We start from the raw sequence: 19,555 nt of genomic DNA on the forward strand, positions 1-19,555 counted from the left end.
AGAGAAGAAAAGCACACAAACATAACCTCACATCCAAATATGAATATAACAGGAAGCAATAATCACTATTCCTTAATATCTCTCAACATCAATGGCCTCAACTCCCCAATAAAAAGACATAGATTAAAAAACTAGATACGGAATGAGAACCCTGCATTCTGCTGCCTACAGCAAACACACCTCAGAGACAAAGACAGACACTACCTCAGAGTGAAAGGCTGGAAAACAAATTTCCAAGCAAATGGTCAGAAGAAGCAAGCTGGAGTAGCCATTCTAATATCAAATAAAATCAATTTTCAACTAAAATTCATCAAAAAAGATAAGGAAGGACACTTCATATTCATCAAAGGAAAAATCCACCAAGATGAACTCTCAATCCTAAATATCTATGCCCCAAATACAAGGGCACCTACATACGTAAAAGAAACCTTACTAAAGCTCAAAACACACATTGCACCTCACACAATAATAGTAGGAGACCTTAACACCCACTCTCATCAATGGACAGATCATGGAAACAGAAATTAAACAGAGACATAGACAGACTAAGAGAAGTCATGAGCCAAATGGACTTAACAGATATTTATAGAACATTCTACCCTAAAGCAAAAGGATATACCTTCTTCTCAGCTCCTCATGGTACTTTCTCCAAAATTGACCATATAATTGGTCAAAAAACGGGCCTCAACAGGTACAGAAAGATAGAACTAATCCCATGCATGCTATCAGACCACCACGGCCTAAAACTGGTCTTCAATAACAATAAGGGAAGAATGCCCACATATACGTGGAAATTGAACAATGCTCTACTCAATGATAACCTGGTCAAGGAAGAAATAAAGAAAGAAATTAAAGACTTTTTAGAGTTTAATGAAAATGAAGGTACAACATACCCAAACTTATGGGACACAATGAAAGCTGTGCTAAGAGGAAAACTCATAGCGCTGAGTGCCTGCAGAAAGAAACAGGAAAGAGCATATGTCAGCAGCTTGACAGCACACCTAAAAGCTCTAGAACAAAAAGAAGCAAACACACCCAGGAGGAGTAGAAGGCAAGAAATAATCAAACTCAGAGCTGAAATCAACCAAGTAGAAACAAAAAGGACCATAGAAAGAATCAACAGAACCAAAAGTTGGTTCTTTGAGAAAATCAACAAGATAGATAAACCCTTAGCCAGACTAACGAGAGGACACAGAGAGTGTATCCAAATTAACAAAATCAGAAATGAAAAGGGAGACATAACAACAGATTCAGAGGAAATTCAAAAAGTCCTCAGATCTTACTACAAAAGCCTATATTCAACAAAACTTGAAAATCTGCAGGAAATGGACAATTTCCTAGACAGATACCAGGTACCGAAGTTAAATCAGGAACAGATAAACTAGTTAAACAACCCCATAACTCCTAAGGAAATAGAAGCAGTCATTAAAGGTCTCCCAACCAAAAAGAGCCCAGGTCCAGACGGGTTTAGTGCAGAATTCTATCAGACCTTCATAGAAGACCTCGTACCAATATTATCCAAACTATTCCACAAAATTGAAACAGATGGAGCACTACCGAATTCCTTCTATGAAGCCACAATTACTCTTATACCTAAACCACACAAAGACCCAACAAAGAAAGAGAACTTCAGACCAATTTCCATTATGAATATCGACGCAAAAATACTCAATAAAATTCTGGCAAACCGAATCCAAGAGCACATCAAAACAATCATCCACCATGATCAAGTAGGCTTCATCCCAGGCATGCAGGGATGGTTTAATATACGGAAAACCATCAACGTGATCCATTATATAAACAAACTGAAAGAACAAAACCACATGATCATTTCATTAGATGCTTTCTGAGAAAGCATTTGACAAAATTCAACACCCCTTCATGATAAAAGTCCTGGAAAGAATAGGAATTCAAGGCCCATACCTAAACATAGTAAAAGCCATATACAGCAAACCAGTTGCTAACATTAAACTAAATGGAGAGAAACTTGAAGCAATCCCACTAAAATCAGGGACTAGACAAGGCTGCCCACTCTCTCCCTACTTATTCAATATAGTTCTTGAAGTTCTAGCCAGAGCAATCAGACAACAAAAGGAGGTCAAGGGGATACAGATCGGAAAAGAAGAAGTCAAAATATCACTATTTGCAGATGATATGATAGTATATTTAAGTGATCCCAAAAGTTCCACCAGAGAACTACTAAAGCTGATAAACAACTTCAGCAAAGTGGCTGGGTATAAAATTAACTCAAATAAATCAGTAGCCTTCCTCTACACAAAAGAGAAACAAGCCAAGAACGAAATTAGGGAAATGACACCCTTCATAATAGACCCAAATAATATAAAGTACCTCGGTGTGACTTTAACCAAGCAAGTAAAAGATTTGTACAATAAGAACTTCAAGACTCTGAAGAAAGAAATTGAAGAAGTCCTCAGAAGATGGAAAGATCTCCCATGCTCATGGATTGGCAGGATTAATATAGTAAAAATGGCCATTTTACCAAAAGTGATCTACCGATTCAATGCAATCCCCATCAAAATACCAATCCATTTCCTCAAAGAGTTAGACAGAACAATTTGCAAATTCATCTGGAATAACAAGAAAGCCAGGATAGCTAAAAACTATCCTCAACAATAAAAGGACTTCAGGGGGAATCACTATTCCTGAACTCAAGCAGTATTACAGAGCAATAGTGATAAAAACTGCATGGTATTGGTACAGAGACAGATAGATAGACCAATGGAACAGAATTGAAGACCCAGAAATGAACCCACACATCTATGGTCACTTGATTTTTGACAAAGGAGCCAAAACCATCCAATGGAAAAAAGATAGCATTTTCAGCAAATGGTGCTGGTTCAACTGGAGGTCAACATGTAGAAGAATGCAGATCGATCCATGCTTATCACGCTGTACAAAGCTTAAGTCCAAGTGGATCAAGGACCTCCACATCAAACCAGATACACTCAAACTAACAGAAGAAAAACTAGGGAAGCATCTGGAACACATGGGCACTGGAAAAAATTTCCTGAACAAAACACCAATGGCTTATGCTCTAAGATCAAGAATCGACAAATGGAATCTCATAAAACTGCAAAGCTTCTGTAAGGCAAAGGACACTGTGGTTAGGACAAAACGGCAACCAACAGATTGGGAAAAGATCTTTACCAATCGTACAACAGTTAGAGGCCTTATATCCAAAATATACAAAGAACTCAAATAACAGGGAGACAAATAACCCTATTAAAAATGGGGTTCAGAGCTAAACAAAGAATTCACAGCTGAGGAATGCCAAATGGCTGAGAAACACCTAAAGAAATGTTCAACATCTTTAGTCATATGGGAAATGCAAATCAAAACAATCCTGAGATTTCACCTCACACCAGTGAGAATGGCTAAGATCAAAAACTCAGGTGAAAGCAGATGCTGGTGAGGATGTGGAGAAAGAGGAACACTCCTCCATTGTTGGTGGGATTGCAGACTGGTACAAGCATTCTGGAAATCAGTCTGGAGGTTCCTCAGAAAATTGGACATTGAACCACCTGAGGACCCGCTATACCTCTCTTGGGCATATACCCAAAAGATGCCCCAACATATAAAAAAGAAATGTGCTCCACTATGTTCATCCAGCCTTATTTATAATAGCCAGAAGCTGGAAAGAACCCAGATGCCCTTCAACAGAGGAATGGATACAAAAAATATGGTACATCTACACAATGGAATATTACTCAGCTATCAAAAACAATGACTTTATGAAATTCGTAGGCAAATGGTTGGAATTGGAAAATATCATCCTGAGTGAGGTAACCCAATCACAGAAAAACACACATGGTATGCACTCATTGATAAGTGGCTATTAGCCCAAATGCTTGAATTACCCTAGATCCCTAGAACAAATGAAACTCAAGACAGATGATCAAAATGTGAATGCTTCACTCCTTCTTTAAAAGGGGAACAAGAATACCCTTGGCAGGGAAGAGAGAGGCAAAGATTAAAATAGACACAGAAGGAACACCCATTCAGAGCCTGCCCCACATGTGGCCCATGCATATACAGTCATCCAATTAGACAAGATGGATGAAGCAAAGAAGCGCAGGCCGACAGGAGCCGGATGTAGATCGCTCCTGAGAGACAGAGCCAGAATACAGCAAACACAGAGGCGTATGCCAGCAGCAAACCACTGAACTGAGAATAGGACCCCCGTTAAAGGAATCAGAGAAAGAACTGGAAGAGCTTGAAGGGGCTCGAGACCCCATATGTACAACAATGCCAAGCAACCAGAGCTTCCAGGGACTAAGCCACTACCTAAAGACTATACATGGACTGACCCTGGACTCTGACCTCATAGGTAGCAATAAATATCCTAGTAAGAGCACCAGTGGAAGGGGAAGCCCTAGGTCCTGCTAAGACTGAACCCCCAGTGAACTAGATTGTTGGGGGGAGGGAAGCAAGGGGGGGAGGATGGGGAGGGGAACGCCCATAAAGAAGGGGAGGGGGGAGGGGTATGTTTGCTCGGAAACCGGGAAAGGGAATAACACTCGAAATGTATATAAGAAATACTCAAGTTAATAAAAAAAAATTAGAAGCACACATGAATTTGCCAAATCATTCCCTATTAGTTACTTGTCCTAATATTATAGTATAAATTCATAAATGCAAAAATCTTGCCTCCTCAAGACTTCTACTACATGCCTTCCTGTAAAGGACAAATAGAAAATAAGGAAAAGAAAAGAATGGACCAATTTGCATTCTTCTACATTCTCCATGCCAGCTGAACCAGCACCATTTGTTGAAAATGCTGTCTTTTTTTTACACTGGATGGATTTAGCTCATTTGTCAAAGACCAAGTGACCATAGGTATGTGGGTTCATTTCTGGGTCTTCAATTCTATCCCATTGATCTATCGGCCTGTTTCTGTACCAATACCATGAAGATTATATCATGATTGCTCTGTAATACAGTTTGAAGTCAGGGATGGTGATTCCCCCAAAAGTTCTTTTATTGTTGAGAACAGTTTTAGTTATCCTGCGTTTTTTGTTTTTCTAAATGAATTTGCAAATTGCTCTTTCTAACTCTATGAAGAATTGAGTTGGATTTTTGATGGGGATTGCATTGAATCTGTAGATTGCTTTTGGCAAAATTGCCATTTTTACTATATTAATCCTGCCAATCCATGAGCATGGGGGATCTTTCCATCTTCTGAGATCTTCTATTTTTTTCTTCAGAAACTTGAAGTTCTTGTCATACAGATCTTTCCCTTGCTTGATTAGAGTTACACCAAGATATTTTATATTATTTGTGACTATTCTGAAGGGTGTCGTTTCCCTAATTTGCTTCTCAGGCTGTTTATCTTTAGAATAGAGGAAGGCTACTGATATGTTTGAGTTAATTTTACATCTAGCCACTTTGATGAAGTTGTTTATTAGTTGGAGGAGTTCTCTGGTGGAAATTTTGGGGTCACTTAAGTATACTATCATATCATCTGCAAATAGTGATATTTTGAATTTTTTCTTTCCAATTTGTATCCCTTTGACTTCCTTTTATTGTCGAATTGCTCTGACTAAGCCTTCAAGTACTATATTGAATAGGTAGGGAGAGAGTGGGCAGCCTTATCTAGTCCCTGGTTTTATTGGGATTTCTTCAAGTTTCTCTCCATTTATTTTGACGTTGGTTACTGGTTTGCTGTATATGGCTTTTTCTGTGTTTAGGCATGGGCCTTGAATTCCTGATCTTTCCAAGACGTTTACTATGAAGGGCTGTTGAATTTTGTCAAATGCTTTCTCAGCATCTAATGAGATGATCATGTGGTTTTTATCTTTGATTTTGTTTACATAGTGGATTACATTGATGGATTTCTATATATTGAATGATCCCTGCATCCCTGGGATGAAGCCTACTTGATCATGATGGATGATCATTTTGATGTGTTCTTTAATTCAGTTTGCAAGAATTTTATTGAGTATTTTTGCATTGATATTCATAAGGAAAATTGGTCTGAAGTTCTTTTTCTTTGTTGGGTCTTTGTGTGGTTTATATATAAGTGTAATTGTGGCTTCATAGAATGAATTAGGTAGTGTTCCTTCTGTTTCTATTTTGTGGAATAGTTTGGAGTGTATTGGTATTAGGTCTTCTATGAAGGTCTGATAGAATTCTGCACTTAACTTATCTGGTCCTGAGCTTCTGTTGATTGGGAGATTTAAATGACTGTTTCTATTTCTTTAGCGGTTATGGGACTCTTTAGATGGTTTATCTGATCCCAATTTAACTTTGGTACCTGGTATCCGTCTAGAAAATTGTCTATTTCTGGAGGCTCAGAACTATGAGCTTTCCTCTTAGCCATGCTTTCATTATGTCCCATAAGTTTGGGTATGTTGTGCCTTCATTTTCATTAAATTCTAAAAGGTCTTTAATTTCTTTCTTTATTTCTTCCTCAACCAAGTTATCATTGAGTAGAGCATTGTTCAGCTTCCATATATGGACTTTCTGTCGTTTTTGTTGTTATTGAAGACCAGTCTTCATCTGTGGTGATCTGATAGGATGCATGGGATTATGTCAATCTTCTTGTATGTATTGAGACCTGTTTTGTGACCAAATATATGGTCAATTTTGGAGAAGGTGCCATGAGGTGCTGAGAAGAAGGTATATTCTTTTAAGATGAAATGTTCTATAGATATCTGTTAAATCCATTTGTGTCATCACTTTTGTCAGTTTCACTGCATCTCTGTTTAATTTCTATTTCCATGATCTGTCCATTGATGAGAGTGGGGTGCTGAAGTCTCCCACTGTTATTGTGTGTGGCCAGTGTACGCTTTGAGCTTTAATAAAGGTTCTTTTATGAATGTGAGTGCCCTTGCATTTGGAGCATAGATATTCAGAATTGAAAGTTCATCTGGGTGGATTTTTCCTTGATGAGTATGAAGTGTTACTTTTTTTCTTTTTGTTTTTTGATAACTTTTGGTTGCAAGTTGATTTTATTCGATATACGAGTGGCTACTCCAGCTTGTCTCTTGGGACCATTTGCTTGGAAAATTTTTTCCAGCCTTTTACTTTGAGGTAGTATCTGTCTTTGTTGCTGAGGTACGCTTCCTGTGTGCAGCAAAATTCTGGGTTCTGTTTACATATCCAGTCTGTTAGTCTATGTATTTTTTAATATGGGAATTGAGTCCATTGATATTAAGAGATATGAAGGAATAGTGATTGTTGCTTCCTGTTATTTTTGCTGTTAGAATTGGAATTATGTTGTTGTGGCTATCTTCTTTTGGGTTAGTTGAAATTAGATTACTTTCTTACTTTTTGTAGGATGTAGTTTCCTTCCTTGTGTTGGAGTTTTCCACCTATTATCATTTGTAGAGATGGATTTGTGCAACAATAATGTGTAAATTTGGTTTTGTGATAGAATATCTTGGTTTCTCCATCTATGGTAATTGAGAGTTTTGCTGGATACAGTAGCCTTGGCTGGCATTTGTGTTCTCTTAGGATCTATATGACATCTGCCCAGGACCTTCTAGAATTCATAGTCTCTGTTGAGAAGTTTGGTGTAATTCTTAGCCAGCCTTTTTATGTTACTTATTCTTTCCCTTACTGCCTTTAATATTCTTTCTTTGTTTTGTGCATTTGGTGTTTTGACTATTATATGAGAGGAGGAATTTCTTTTCTGGTCCAATCTATTTGGAGTTCTGTAGGCTTTTTGTATGTTCATGGGTTTCTCTTTCTTTAGGTTAGGGAAGTTTTCTTCTATAATTTTTTGAGAGTATTCACTGGCCCTTTAAGTTTCAAATTTTCACTCTCTTTTATACCTATTATCCTTAGGTTTGCTCTTCTCATTGTGTCCTGGATTTCCCGGATGTTTTGGGTTAGGAGCTTCTTGTATTTTGTCTTTTCTTTGACTACTGTGTCCATGTTTTCTATGGTATTATCTGCTCCTGAGACTCTGTCTTCTATCTCTTGTATTCTGTTGGTGATGCTTGCATGACTCCTGATCTCTTTTCTAGGTTTTCTATCTCCATGGTTGGCTCTCTTTGTGATTTCTTTTTTGTTTCTATTTCCATTTTTAGATCTTGGATGATTTTGTTCAATTCCTTCACCTGTTTGTTTGTGTTTTTTTGTAATTCTTTAAGGGATTTTTGTGTTTCCTCTTTAACAGCTTCTACTTGTTTACCTGTGTTCTCCTGTATTTCTTTAAGGGAGCTAAGGCTGTTCCACAGCCCTCAGTACCCAAATCCTGCCTGGAGAGAGCTGGCCTCCCAGGAGTGCTTTCACTCCTAAGATTGCAGGGTCACAGGCCCACAAGAGGGACAAGCTCCAGTCAAAGACAGAAGACCAACTAACACCAGAGGTAACCAGATGCCGAGATGCAAGCACAAGAACCTAAACAACAGATACCAAGGCTACTTGGCATCATCAGATCCCCATTCTCCCACCTCAGGAAGTCCTGGATACTCCAACACACTGTAAAAGCAAGATTTGGATTTAAGATTACATCTCATGACGATGATAGAGGACTTTAAGAAGCACAAACATTTCTTTGGGATAAAGGTATGACCTTCTAAAGTAACTGTTAAGGTGTAGGGTCATTTGAGATGTGGTTTCACCTTTGAGGTAAGACCTGGAGGTTAAGCAGTGCATGGGAAGATGATGTCCCATAGATCTCATTCCAGGAGTATGCCTCAGGGGTACAGGTGAATGGTACTGTCTCTCCCAGAGCTCATGTGTTTATACAAGACCTGTGATTGCCAACAGAGAGGTACCATAGGATTACCAAGTGCAGAGAAAGGTCCTCAGATGTTAACCTTTGCCAAAATCTCAAACTACTAAAATGCCTTCTAACGTTATTTAAGCATTCTAGCATCAGGTTTTAAAAGTGTGTGTGGAGACACACACACACACACACACACACACACACACACACACACACAGACATACATGATATGTGCCCGTGTGTTTTCTAGTAACCACCTTTTAAGCCCAGTGAAAGAACCAAAGTCTGAGAATTCAGAACTCTAATTTAGGAAATCCTAACCATTTTATCATAATTCCCTGAGGAGCCCCTACAATTCCTTCATTAACCAGGGGGCATAAGAAGCTTCTAAGTCTTCTAAAACTAAAGGGAAGATAGTCGTCCAGTCCTTCACACAGTGGGACTGAGACTCCACCCACTTCAGTACCACACTGTAACTAAAGGGTCTACACAGAGAAGGGCGGACGTTAACAAGCCGTTCTCTGCCATAAGAGCCAAAGCATAAGCTCAAGGGGAAGATTGTGAGCCAAGCCCATACCTGAAGGGAGCTTCTTTGTGGAACCTCTCCTGGAATTGCTGCTGTTCATCATCAAAGGCTGAGCACCGCTGGCGGAGGAGGGCCACTTCATTTGCCTGTAGAGGGGCCACCTGCTGCCTCACAGTGATGGCCATCTTCTTCACATTCTTCCACTTCTCCGGAAGTTCCTGTGAAGAACACCTGGGAGTGCTCACACCCATACTGCTCTCCCCTCCCCTACCACCTGAGATGTCACACCACCACCAGCTTGCTTTCACCCCACTGTAGGGTTTAGTAGGGTTTACTGGAATTTACTGGTGCCATGTTTAACTCTGTGTTGTCCCCCTACTCTTCCCTCACTTACCTCTTCAGCAGTCTTCTCTCTCCACACCCATCTGCTTTGGATGCAGAACTACCCCTATCCTCTTCAACCTCTGACCTAGTAACCTCTGCCCTTTCCTATAGTCCTTAAGGGTGTTTGGTTATTTTCTTGAGTTTTTTTTTTAAATTCAGACCTTCTTAACATCACTAACATTTGATTTTTTCTCCCAGATCAAATGTTTGTCTCAACCTTTTGTCAGAGAACGGGGCAGAGCAAGGATGCCAATCCTAGTTAGATGTTTTTTGTCAACTTGATACAAGCCAGCATCACATGTGAAGAGGGAACCTGAACTGTAAAACGCCCCCATCGGATTGGCATCTAGGCAAGTCTGTGAGGTATTTCTTAATTAATTATTGATATGAGATAGGCCCTCTGTGTTGTGCAAATGATACAGTACGGTACAAGAAAAGCAGGCTGGGTAGCCAGTGAACAACCAATAAGCATCTCTCTTCTAAGCTATCTATTTCAGCTCCTACTTCAGGTTCCTGCCTTGAGTTCCTGCCCTGGATTCCTTCAGTGATGCAGTGTGACCTGAGAGTTGTCAGAGGAAATAAACCCTAGTCTGGGATAACTATAAAAATCCAGTTTCTAAACAAGAAGAGTTGAGTTATCTTTAAATCTGGGGTAAAATGGGTATCCACATGTGTTCTGCTACTACAATTTTCAGTAATTGATGATTTCCCCAAAATGCTACACATTATACCTTAGCACCATAAGGCATGGACCTTGTGTCTGGAGTCATCACAGATCCATTCTTCATTTACTTTGACTCCACTTATAGGCCCTCTGAAATCCTAAGACTCTCCTTCTGTCTTGTAAAAGATGGTCAAATGCACTGACCTCCAGTTGCTTAAACACAGTTTCAGGCAGCTCTTGTTCGTAGGACTTCAGCAGTTCAATCGTTTGCTTCAGGGGCTCAAACATGTCATCGGTGCTGCTCTGCCGTTCTTTAAGGGTGACAAGGTGTCCCATGATCTCAACCAATCCCTGGAAATCTCCTTTTTCCACCCTCTTGAGCAAACCACACTCAGTGCTCTTTATGAATGAGTCAAGGTCAGCCAGGCTGGAAGAACACAAAGCACAGGGCTGATCTCCTTGTGCTCCTCTAGAGGAAAGCTACTGGCATCTCTAACAGGAGCTATTGTCACAGAAATCCCACCCTGGGCCTGGCACTTGGTGGGGCTAGCCCTGTGATTAATGTGGCTTTCTTCACCAGTGTGCAGATTATGAATGATGAAGGGCAGCCCTGGCCCCTCAGGATATGTGACAAATGAATGGAATGCATGCTCCTAGGTAGGATCTTGAAACAGAAAAATGTATGTGAGTGGGGCAACTTATGTTGTCTCGATAACTCTATGAATTAGTTACTACTTCTTTATCAATGATAAATCATGATTTTTGATCACATGCTGTGGCTAGACAAGATGGCTTCATTTGGGAAATTAAGCATAAACAGAAATTCTCCATGTTTTTTTTTTTCTAAATTTTGTTAAGTCTGAAATAATTTTAAATCATTTTTAAAAGGAAAACACTAGGGCTGAACATAGTCGTGTACACCTTTAATGCTAGTGTTTGAGAATCTGAGGCAGATAGGTCTCTGTGTTCAAAACCAAACTGGTCTATATAGGGAGACCCAGGACAGAGATAACATGTCTCAAAAGAAAGCAAAACACAAAAAAGTTCTTGCCTTCAAATTGTCTCTTCTCTGTCTGTCTTTTTCACACACACAGAGTGACAGTTATTAGACATGTCACTATGGCCAAGACACTTAACCTCTCAGGCCCTTGGTTTCCTTACCTAAAAAACACTGGAAGACCCATTCTGTCTCACTCACTGTTATGAGAGTTAAGTGAGGCACATCCTGTAACTCGGCAAGTGTTTAGTGAGCATCCATTAGGAGTCCTACCAAGCTTCCAGGGGTTGAGCATAGAATAACAGAGAAGATGAGCAAAGTTTCTGCACTTCTGAAGCTCACATAGCAACAAGACAAGGAAGTAGGAGGCAAATGAATAACATGCACTGTACAACTTCACACAGAGATGAATGGAACTGAACGGAATCAGGATGAAGGGATGAAAACTGAAGCCAAGATTTAATGTGATGGGGGTGGGGTCAGCAAAGGCCTTTCTATGAAGGGCATGTTGAGCAGAGAAATGAATGAGTAATGGAGGGAGCCAGAGAAAGGCAGGGAGGTGAGAACCTTAGTGGCAGGAAGAAAGTGCAGTGGAGGATGATTAAATTTTGTGTGCTTGAGGAAGGCAAAGTCAAGATGGCAGAGGCACAAGAAGGAAAAGAACCATGGAAGAGTGAAAGTGTGCCTAACAGAGCCCTTGTGGGCCTTAATAAGCTCAGATCCTATTCTAAGTCAAAGAATTCTGATGACAATACATGGTTTCAGTCATGCCTGTAGACAGCTCTGCAGTTGGACAATTGACTTTGACTAGAGGTCTGCAGCTGGGCACGGTGGCCTTGGTGATAGGGAGACAAGAATGGAAGCTAAGGGACGTATCTAAGGGAGGCTAGTACTGTCCATCAGATAGACGGTGCTGCTCTTGGCCTGGATGGTACAAAAAAGCAGTACAGGACGAGTCAGTGGGTTGGATGAGACATAAAGGGAATGAGAAAAATCCCAAGGAGCTTCTAGCAGTGATCCAAATGATAACACCATTTGCAGATATGAGGGCAAACTAGGTAAGACTGGGCTGTATTGTGAGGAGTGGGAAAGGAAAATGTTGTGAAGGTTTAGCAGACCCCAGACACTTAAGGTAGGTACCAGCCAGGTGTGATGGTTAATATTGATTGCCAGTTTGATATGATCTAGTGTAATTAGAAAGACGAGCCTCTGGGCATGTCCGTGAGAAAGTTTCTAGATTGCACTATGAAGGCCCACCTTAAAAGTAGGCAGCACCAGGGGTTGGGGATTTAGCTCAGTCCCCAGCTCCGGAAAAAAGAACCAAAAAAAAAAAAAAGTAGGCAGCACCATTGTGCACACTGGGGTCCTGGACTGAGTATAAAGGTGAGGCCTAGCTAAGAACCAGCATTCACCTGAGCTATTCTACCTTCTCGCTGCCTCACAACCATCACACCTTCTCCACAATGATGTGCTGGACACCTTCTCAAAATGTAAACCAAAAAAATAACCCCTAAGTCAACATTTCTCAAATTGTGGGGCATGACCCCTTGAGAGTAGAACAACTCTCTCAGAGGGGTTACCCGTGACCACTGGAAATATCAGATATTTACATTACAATTCCTAACAGTAGCAAAAGTAAAGTTATAAAGTAGCAGCAAAAGTAATTTTATGGTTGGGGGTCATTACAACATGAGGAACTGTATTAAAGAGTCATAGTATGAGGAAGGTTGAGAGCCACTGCCTTAGATAGCTTCTTGTGGAGTTCTTGGACACAAAAATAACTCATACGGGCAGTTACATATGCCCCGCCAGTTTCTGAGAGATGAGGCTTAAATTGTAAACCCAGTGGTTAGCAGCACTTTGTTTCTTTGTGTTGTTTTGGTACAAGGTTTCAACATGTTAGCCTCTTTGGCCTTGGAGTTTATGATTCGCCTGCTTCAAATATGGAGATAACAGGCATGTGATACTATGTCTGGCGCGTAGATATTTTAAAGCAATCAATCAATTAATTAAGTTGGTGAAAGAATGAAACCCAGGGACTCACCAGGCTAGGCAAGGGTTCTACACTTGAGCTACACCACCAATTCTATAGACATTTTTTAAAGCATTGGAAATGCCTAAAACAGTGGTAGTAGCAAAACAAAAGAAAGTCTAGGATAGAGGTTGCAGGAATTCCAGTGGTTACAGACCTCAGAGATGTGCAAAACTTAGCAAAGGAGACCAGGAAGACATAGCTAGTGGGGTGATAAAGCAACCAGAAGACAAAGCAACTATGGAAGTTTGAACGAAAATGGCTCCCATAGGCTCATAGGAAGTGGCACTATTAGGAGGTGTGGCCTTGTTAGAATAGGTGTGACTTTGTTGGAGGAAGTATGTCACTGGGGGTGGGTTTTGAGGTCTCAGGTACTTAAACCAGACCCAGTGGCTCACTCTGTTTTCTTGTTGCCTGCCAATCCAGATATAGAACTCTTACCTAGCTTGCCAGTACCATGTCTGCCTGCATGCTATTATCCTCTCCACCATGATGACAAGGGACTAATCTCTGAACTAAGGCAGCCACCAATTAAATGTTTTCTTTACAAGAGTTGCTCTAGTCCTGGTGTTTCCTCAAAGTAATAGAAGACTGATTAAGAAAGCAAACATGAAGGCCACCTGAGGACTTCAGAGGAGTGAGAAGAAGAGGATTCAATGCTGATAAGCAGAAGAGAGACAAGAATGGGAATGTTTCCAGGACTGACCATCTAAGGACTTCTCATGGCCTTGACAAAAATGATCTCAGTGACATGCACAGTAATGCCAGGAGAGAGAACAAGTCAAAGTATCGTGGGCTTTTATTTCTTGTGCAGTCCACAGGATGATATAACTATTTTTCTGATGGAAAACTAAAATATTTAAGGAGATACTTCAAATTGATTAGCAGTGAAGTCAGGCATGACACTTCAAGCCTGCAATTTCAGTATTTGAGAGGCTGAGGTGGGAGGATCCTTGCTGATTTAAGCTCAGCCTGGGATGCAGAGTGAGTTCAGGCTCACCTAGGCTATGGAATGAGTTCCAGCAGGCTGACTTGGGTTTCAGAATGAGTTTAGGCTAGTGTGTGCACTGCAGAATTATATATATATATATATATATATATATATATATATATATATATATATATGTATATATACATAGTCAGAGTGAGATTATTATACATATGTATAATATATATATAATATACATATCCTTCCTCAATAACTGATTAAACTGTAAACTAAACCGAAGGAGTCATTCATCTGTGGTAGCTGTAAGAGCTGCTCATTTCAGCTGTGGCACAGCAAGGAAAGCACGGGTGATGTTCAAAGCTATGGCAGAATGTGAGGCTTTTCTCTAAGCATGATGAAAGCTCGAGAAGGAAGAACTGAGAAAGTGAACAAAAAATAATATCTGAGGCTAGCTTGGCTAAAATTTTTCTGAATTCCTGAAAATCAATAGACAAGATCAAGAAAGACCAAACCAAAAGCAAAGCCAACCAACCAACCAACCAAACAACCAACCAACCAAACAAACAAACAAACACAGTTAGAAGACATATAAAGAAATCCCCACAGATGTTTCAGTGTGAAAAGTCAGGTTATCAGAAGAGGGAGAAGAGGCAGAAGGGAGGGGGAGAGGAGATACTTAAACTAATAGCAACGAGTAGCAAAACCACAATAGAAGTCAGGACACCATGGAATAATAGTTCAAAAATCTAAAAAAAAAATTGACTTTCTAAAGAAATTCTTTTCACATTTTTTAAGTAATGAGAGCAAGATGAGTATGCTCAGATGAAGAACAGGTCCCGTCAGTAGATCCTTCTAAAGGAACTGCTTCTAAAGAGATGCCAGTGAATATACCCGGGGCCTGCGGTATGAGTGGATCTAAATAAAAAAGAACAGGGACGTCTAGGGCTGTGGCTCAGTAGTGTAGCGCTTACTGGCATGTACCTGCCTGGTCTGATCCCCAGCACTGTATAACAAACTATGTAATACTTCAAATAAGATTCAATTTGAGAGGGTTAAAGAAATGTTAGAAAGTGATTTAAGTGATGGGGAATGGATAGATATATTCTGGTGGGAAAATAATAGAATGACATTCTTACAATGTTTGTGTTCGTGTTTGTGTTCATGGTGTGTGTGTGTGTGTGTGTGTGTGTGTGTGTGTGTGTGTGTGTGTGTGTGTGTGATGTTAGGGCATGGATCTTAGGGACTTGCATATGCTAAGGAAGTACTCTAGCCCCGAGATCCATTTCCAACCTTCTGCATTGGTTTTGGGAAGAGTGACAATACCAATGCATTTACCCATTTAGCAGTACTGGTTAAAACTGCAGGATAGTATAACAGGTAAGCTAGCAGAGGGAAGAACGGAATATATGTTCAACTCAAAAGAAAAGCAGAAAGGATTGCAAAAATAAAACAAATCCAATAAAGTGCTAGAATTAAACTAAAATACAGCCCAGTGAGTTCAGGGAACAAAACTCACTATGAAAGGTGAACATGCTAAAAGCACTTTAAACATTCAGCTAAGCCAATCACAAAACTTTCTCCTAATGTAACTTCATGGGGAGGTTGGAAGCCAAAGGATAATGAGATACTCTGGGAAAGTAGCAATCAGAGGCAAGCTGCCTTAGTTATGTTCATGCCCAGCCAGCATAGCAGACTTTAACTACAAAGACGGAGCCAGGGCGAAGAAGGCTCTGATGTCCTCTTACAGGTTTAGTTTACAAGATGATAAATAAGAAGCCAAGTGCTGTAAAATCATACAATATGGAACAATGGGACAGAATCTCAAGGACAGTGCAGATGGCCTAGATAGCCTCCAAACAGAAGACACGAGCAGACTGAGCTCAGCAATTGATATACCAGGCAGAATAAATAAGAAGGCAGCCAAGGATCAGAACATTTCACTAAAATAGTCAAGAAGCTTGAGCAAGTAGCAGGGGCACAGAGCATCACGTCCATGACAGGACATAGTCTCTTCATCTGAGCATACACAACAACAACAACAAACAACAACATCATCAACAACAACAACAACAACAAAAATGGCTGTGGCTTCTAGGATAGACATTAGCATGTTCCTGACACTTGTCATTATACATATCACAATGCAAGTCAGAAGTAAAGGACAGAGCAATTGGAACAGACACATTAAGACGAATGCTAACAGTTTAAAAGTAGATCATTAGGAAATTACTGCATAGTAGAGGCAGGCACGTAGGTAAACCTCCACAGAAAAGGGAACTTATGATTTAAAATTTAATCTAAAGCATTCAGAAAGGGCCAGGTGCTTAAAACAAATGAAGCATTCATCTTAAGTCAGCAAAGAAATGGAAAATAAGCCCAAAGAAAGCAATACTTACATGAAATAATAGATCGTTGAAATAAATGTCAAGCTATAACAATGAAATCGATGAACGTATGAGGTAGCTCTTTGTAAAACTAATCAGGAGAGGAGCCGAAGAGAGCAATAAGAAATCAATTGAAATAAAAAGGGCTGGAATAGATGAATTAAGATGAAGCTGTACATTTCATGACAATAATATGATGACTAATGTGTGATGGATACATTTATAAAGAGTATGACTTCGTAATGCCGAGAAAATCTTTGTATCTTTATAACCATAAGCTGTGGTTAAAACTCTTCACACAGAAAATTACAAGCGCCAATGCTTTTATAAACGATTTAAATCAAACTCCAAAGGACCAAAGGATCCCAACATCACACAGTTCTCCCAGGGAATAAGTAAGGAGAACTGAGCCCTAACTTGTTTCACAAAGCTGGCAAAATAGCAAATCCAAAATTAGACAAAAAGAGTATGAAAAGGCAGAGAAAAGGCTACAATTGTCACAGGCACAATTGTGTGTATGTTTCATCTGCAGATTCAAGGGAACCTGGGGCAGGACTGGTAGCATGGTCCACTCAGAGCTTAAGGTGGGCTAGTAGGAAGTACACGCTACAACCAACCAAATTTCTAGACATCCAAATCCCTTCTGTAAAATATGGTGGGAGTTACCACTTTCCTGTGCAAATCTTAACCTGTACTTCAAATAACCCCCCCAGGTTATTTATGATTACCTCGTACAGTGTCAACTCTGTGTACATGGTTGTTGCTGTTTTGTTTATCACACAATGACAAAGACTGCACATGTTCAGTTCAAATGCAGTTTTTCAAATATAATTTTGCTGTGAGGTGGTTTGGGTCAACAATGTAGACCATATCAATACAGATGGCTGCCTGTAAATGGAGGGGACAGATAGGCTACAAGACTACAGGCTGTATTGGGTAGTTGTATGTTCATGTTCTATATAAGTTAGCAAAATATCACACATAGAATATATAAGTAACTTTTAAAAAGACTTTATTTTTAATTCATGTGTACATGAGTGTTATGAGGTTTGCTATGAGTCATGGGTGCCATGTATATATACACAAACATGTACCACCCATGCAATATCCGGTAGAGACCAGAAGAAGGCATTAGATTTCCTGGAACTGGAATTAGGTAATTGTGAGCCAAGCCACCATGTGCATTCTGGAAACCAAACCCTGGTCCTCTACAAGAGCAGCAAGTGCTCTTAAAAATTGGGCCAGACCTCTAGCTCAAATATGTAAGTAACAACATGTAATAAGTAAATAGCAACAAATGCAAAGTAAAACCCAACAGAAAAGGGGAGATAGGATTCAAAGAGCACAGAAACAGTCACCAAAAGCATGAAAAGATGAGCCATCTATTCCTGACCAAAGAATCTAAAGTGCTAGGCTCCATGAAATACTATGATACTCCCACAGGAGAGTCCAGAAGAGGAGCTGAGGATGCTGGGACAAAGAGAATCTCACACAAGGCTATTATCTACCTTGGAGTAGGCTTACCAGAGCTGAGCTGCCTTTGACCCAGAGAACTCTGCCCATATGTAGATATTTTAAAGGAATGCCTGCCCATACATATATTGATATGCATGCAACACTGCTTAGAGCATCATTGCTAATATTGACAAAACCCTTCAGATATTCTCAACAAACTTTGTTGAGAATAAAGATAAGGAAGTCTGGGAGAACATATGTAGGGACGTGGAGGCATTTCTACAACCAGGTACTTTACGTTTCTGAATGTGGGGCTGGTCAGAAGAACAGTTCGTTTTGGCTTCAGCTAGAAGAAATGGCTTAGGTGCAGATGTGGAGATTTAAATAGAGTCAGGATTTTTCAGGGTGGGAGTGGGAAGCTATGGTGAACTGACAGATACTGAGAAGCTGGTGGAATCATTGGGTTGGAAATTCTGATTGGTCTGAAGAATTCTGCACTGTGGGGTTGCCAAATAAGTGAGGCAGAAACATACCAGGTGTGGTCAGAAAATGGAATGCTTACCCCTGAGTTTTTGAGTAGAGAATAATTACTTCCCCATCTTTCCCTCCCATGCTGGGAGCAAGGCATACAAATAGGCATAGCTGCCTGGCAGAGAGATGGGGCATGTAAGAGTCAACAGAACAACATATTAGGTGGTTTGGGAGGCTCCCAGGATATGTGAGGTCACTAGGGTAATGGAAAAGGTTCTAAGCCTGATGCTGAGTTAGAGCTTAGTAGGTGGCTTCAGCAAGGATGGGTGCAGTTGGTACTGTCTGATAGTCACTTCAGTGGCAAGAGTGATGTTGGGAAGAAATGGAGGGGAAGTGGCTTACCAATATCAGATAACAGCAGTAAGCGCTATCCTAGGCCCAGTGCTCAGAAAGATACAGAAGAGTCAGCCTCCATTTAGGAGGGCTGTCATGGCATTAGTCTACTAATGGGACAACTAGGTTTCAGTTAGGGGTGGAAAGGAGGCAGGAGAACAGGGGCCTTTGCTTTGTTTGCTGAAAACCTAAGTCTATTGAAAGGTACAAGGAGGGGTAGAGTGGACCTCTCCAGGACTGAGTCAGATTAAAGTCACCCCAGCTAAGTGGGGTGAGAGTTTAAGTGACAATAGAGGGCTAGACTTTGGACAGCAAGTGACATTCATAACATGTAAGGCAAGTTGTGGTCCATCCAGGTTACTTACAAAAGGCAAATATCACCTATTTTCTAGGGCAAAACAGACATTCAGTAATAAATGGCTCTTATTCTTTTCTTATTATTTCTATTTTTATCTGGTTGTCAGTGACACAATGAAATACTCTCTTTAAGGCTTGCAAAGTAGGCAGCATCTCCGAGTTAGTGTTTAAGCTGAAACCACCTTGTACTGTCTATTTTCAACATTAAGGAAGTAGGGTTAAAGGCAAGAGCTCAGATCTTCGAA

At 40.2% G+C, this 19,555-nt stretch overlaps 1 protein-coding gene across 1 annotated transcript in view; it reads right to left on the reverse strand.

The window, feature by feature from the left end:
* Dnah9 (dynein, axonemal, heavy chain 9) overlaps positions 1-19,555 on the reverse strand; it is a 353,020-nt gene that overhangs the window by 255,480 nt on the left and 77,985 nt on the right. The window contains 2 exon segments of the mRNA NM_001427097.1: positions 9,276-9,442; positions 10,477-10,699. Coding sequence (NP_001414026.1) covers positions 9,276-9,442; positions 10,477-10,699 — 390 coding nt within the window.

Source organism: Rattus norvegicus, chromosome 10 (assembly GCF_021556685.1).
Source record: "Rattus norvegicus strain SHRSP/BbbUtx chromosome 10, alternate assembly SHRSP_T2T, whole genome shotgun sequence".
In the NCBI taxonomy this organism is placed as follows: Eukaryota; Metazoa; Chordata; class Mammalia; order Rodentia; family Muridae; genus Rattus; species Rattus norvegicus.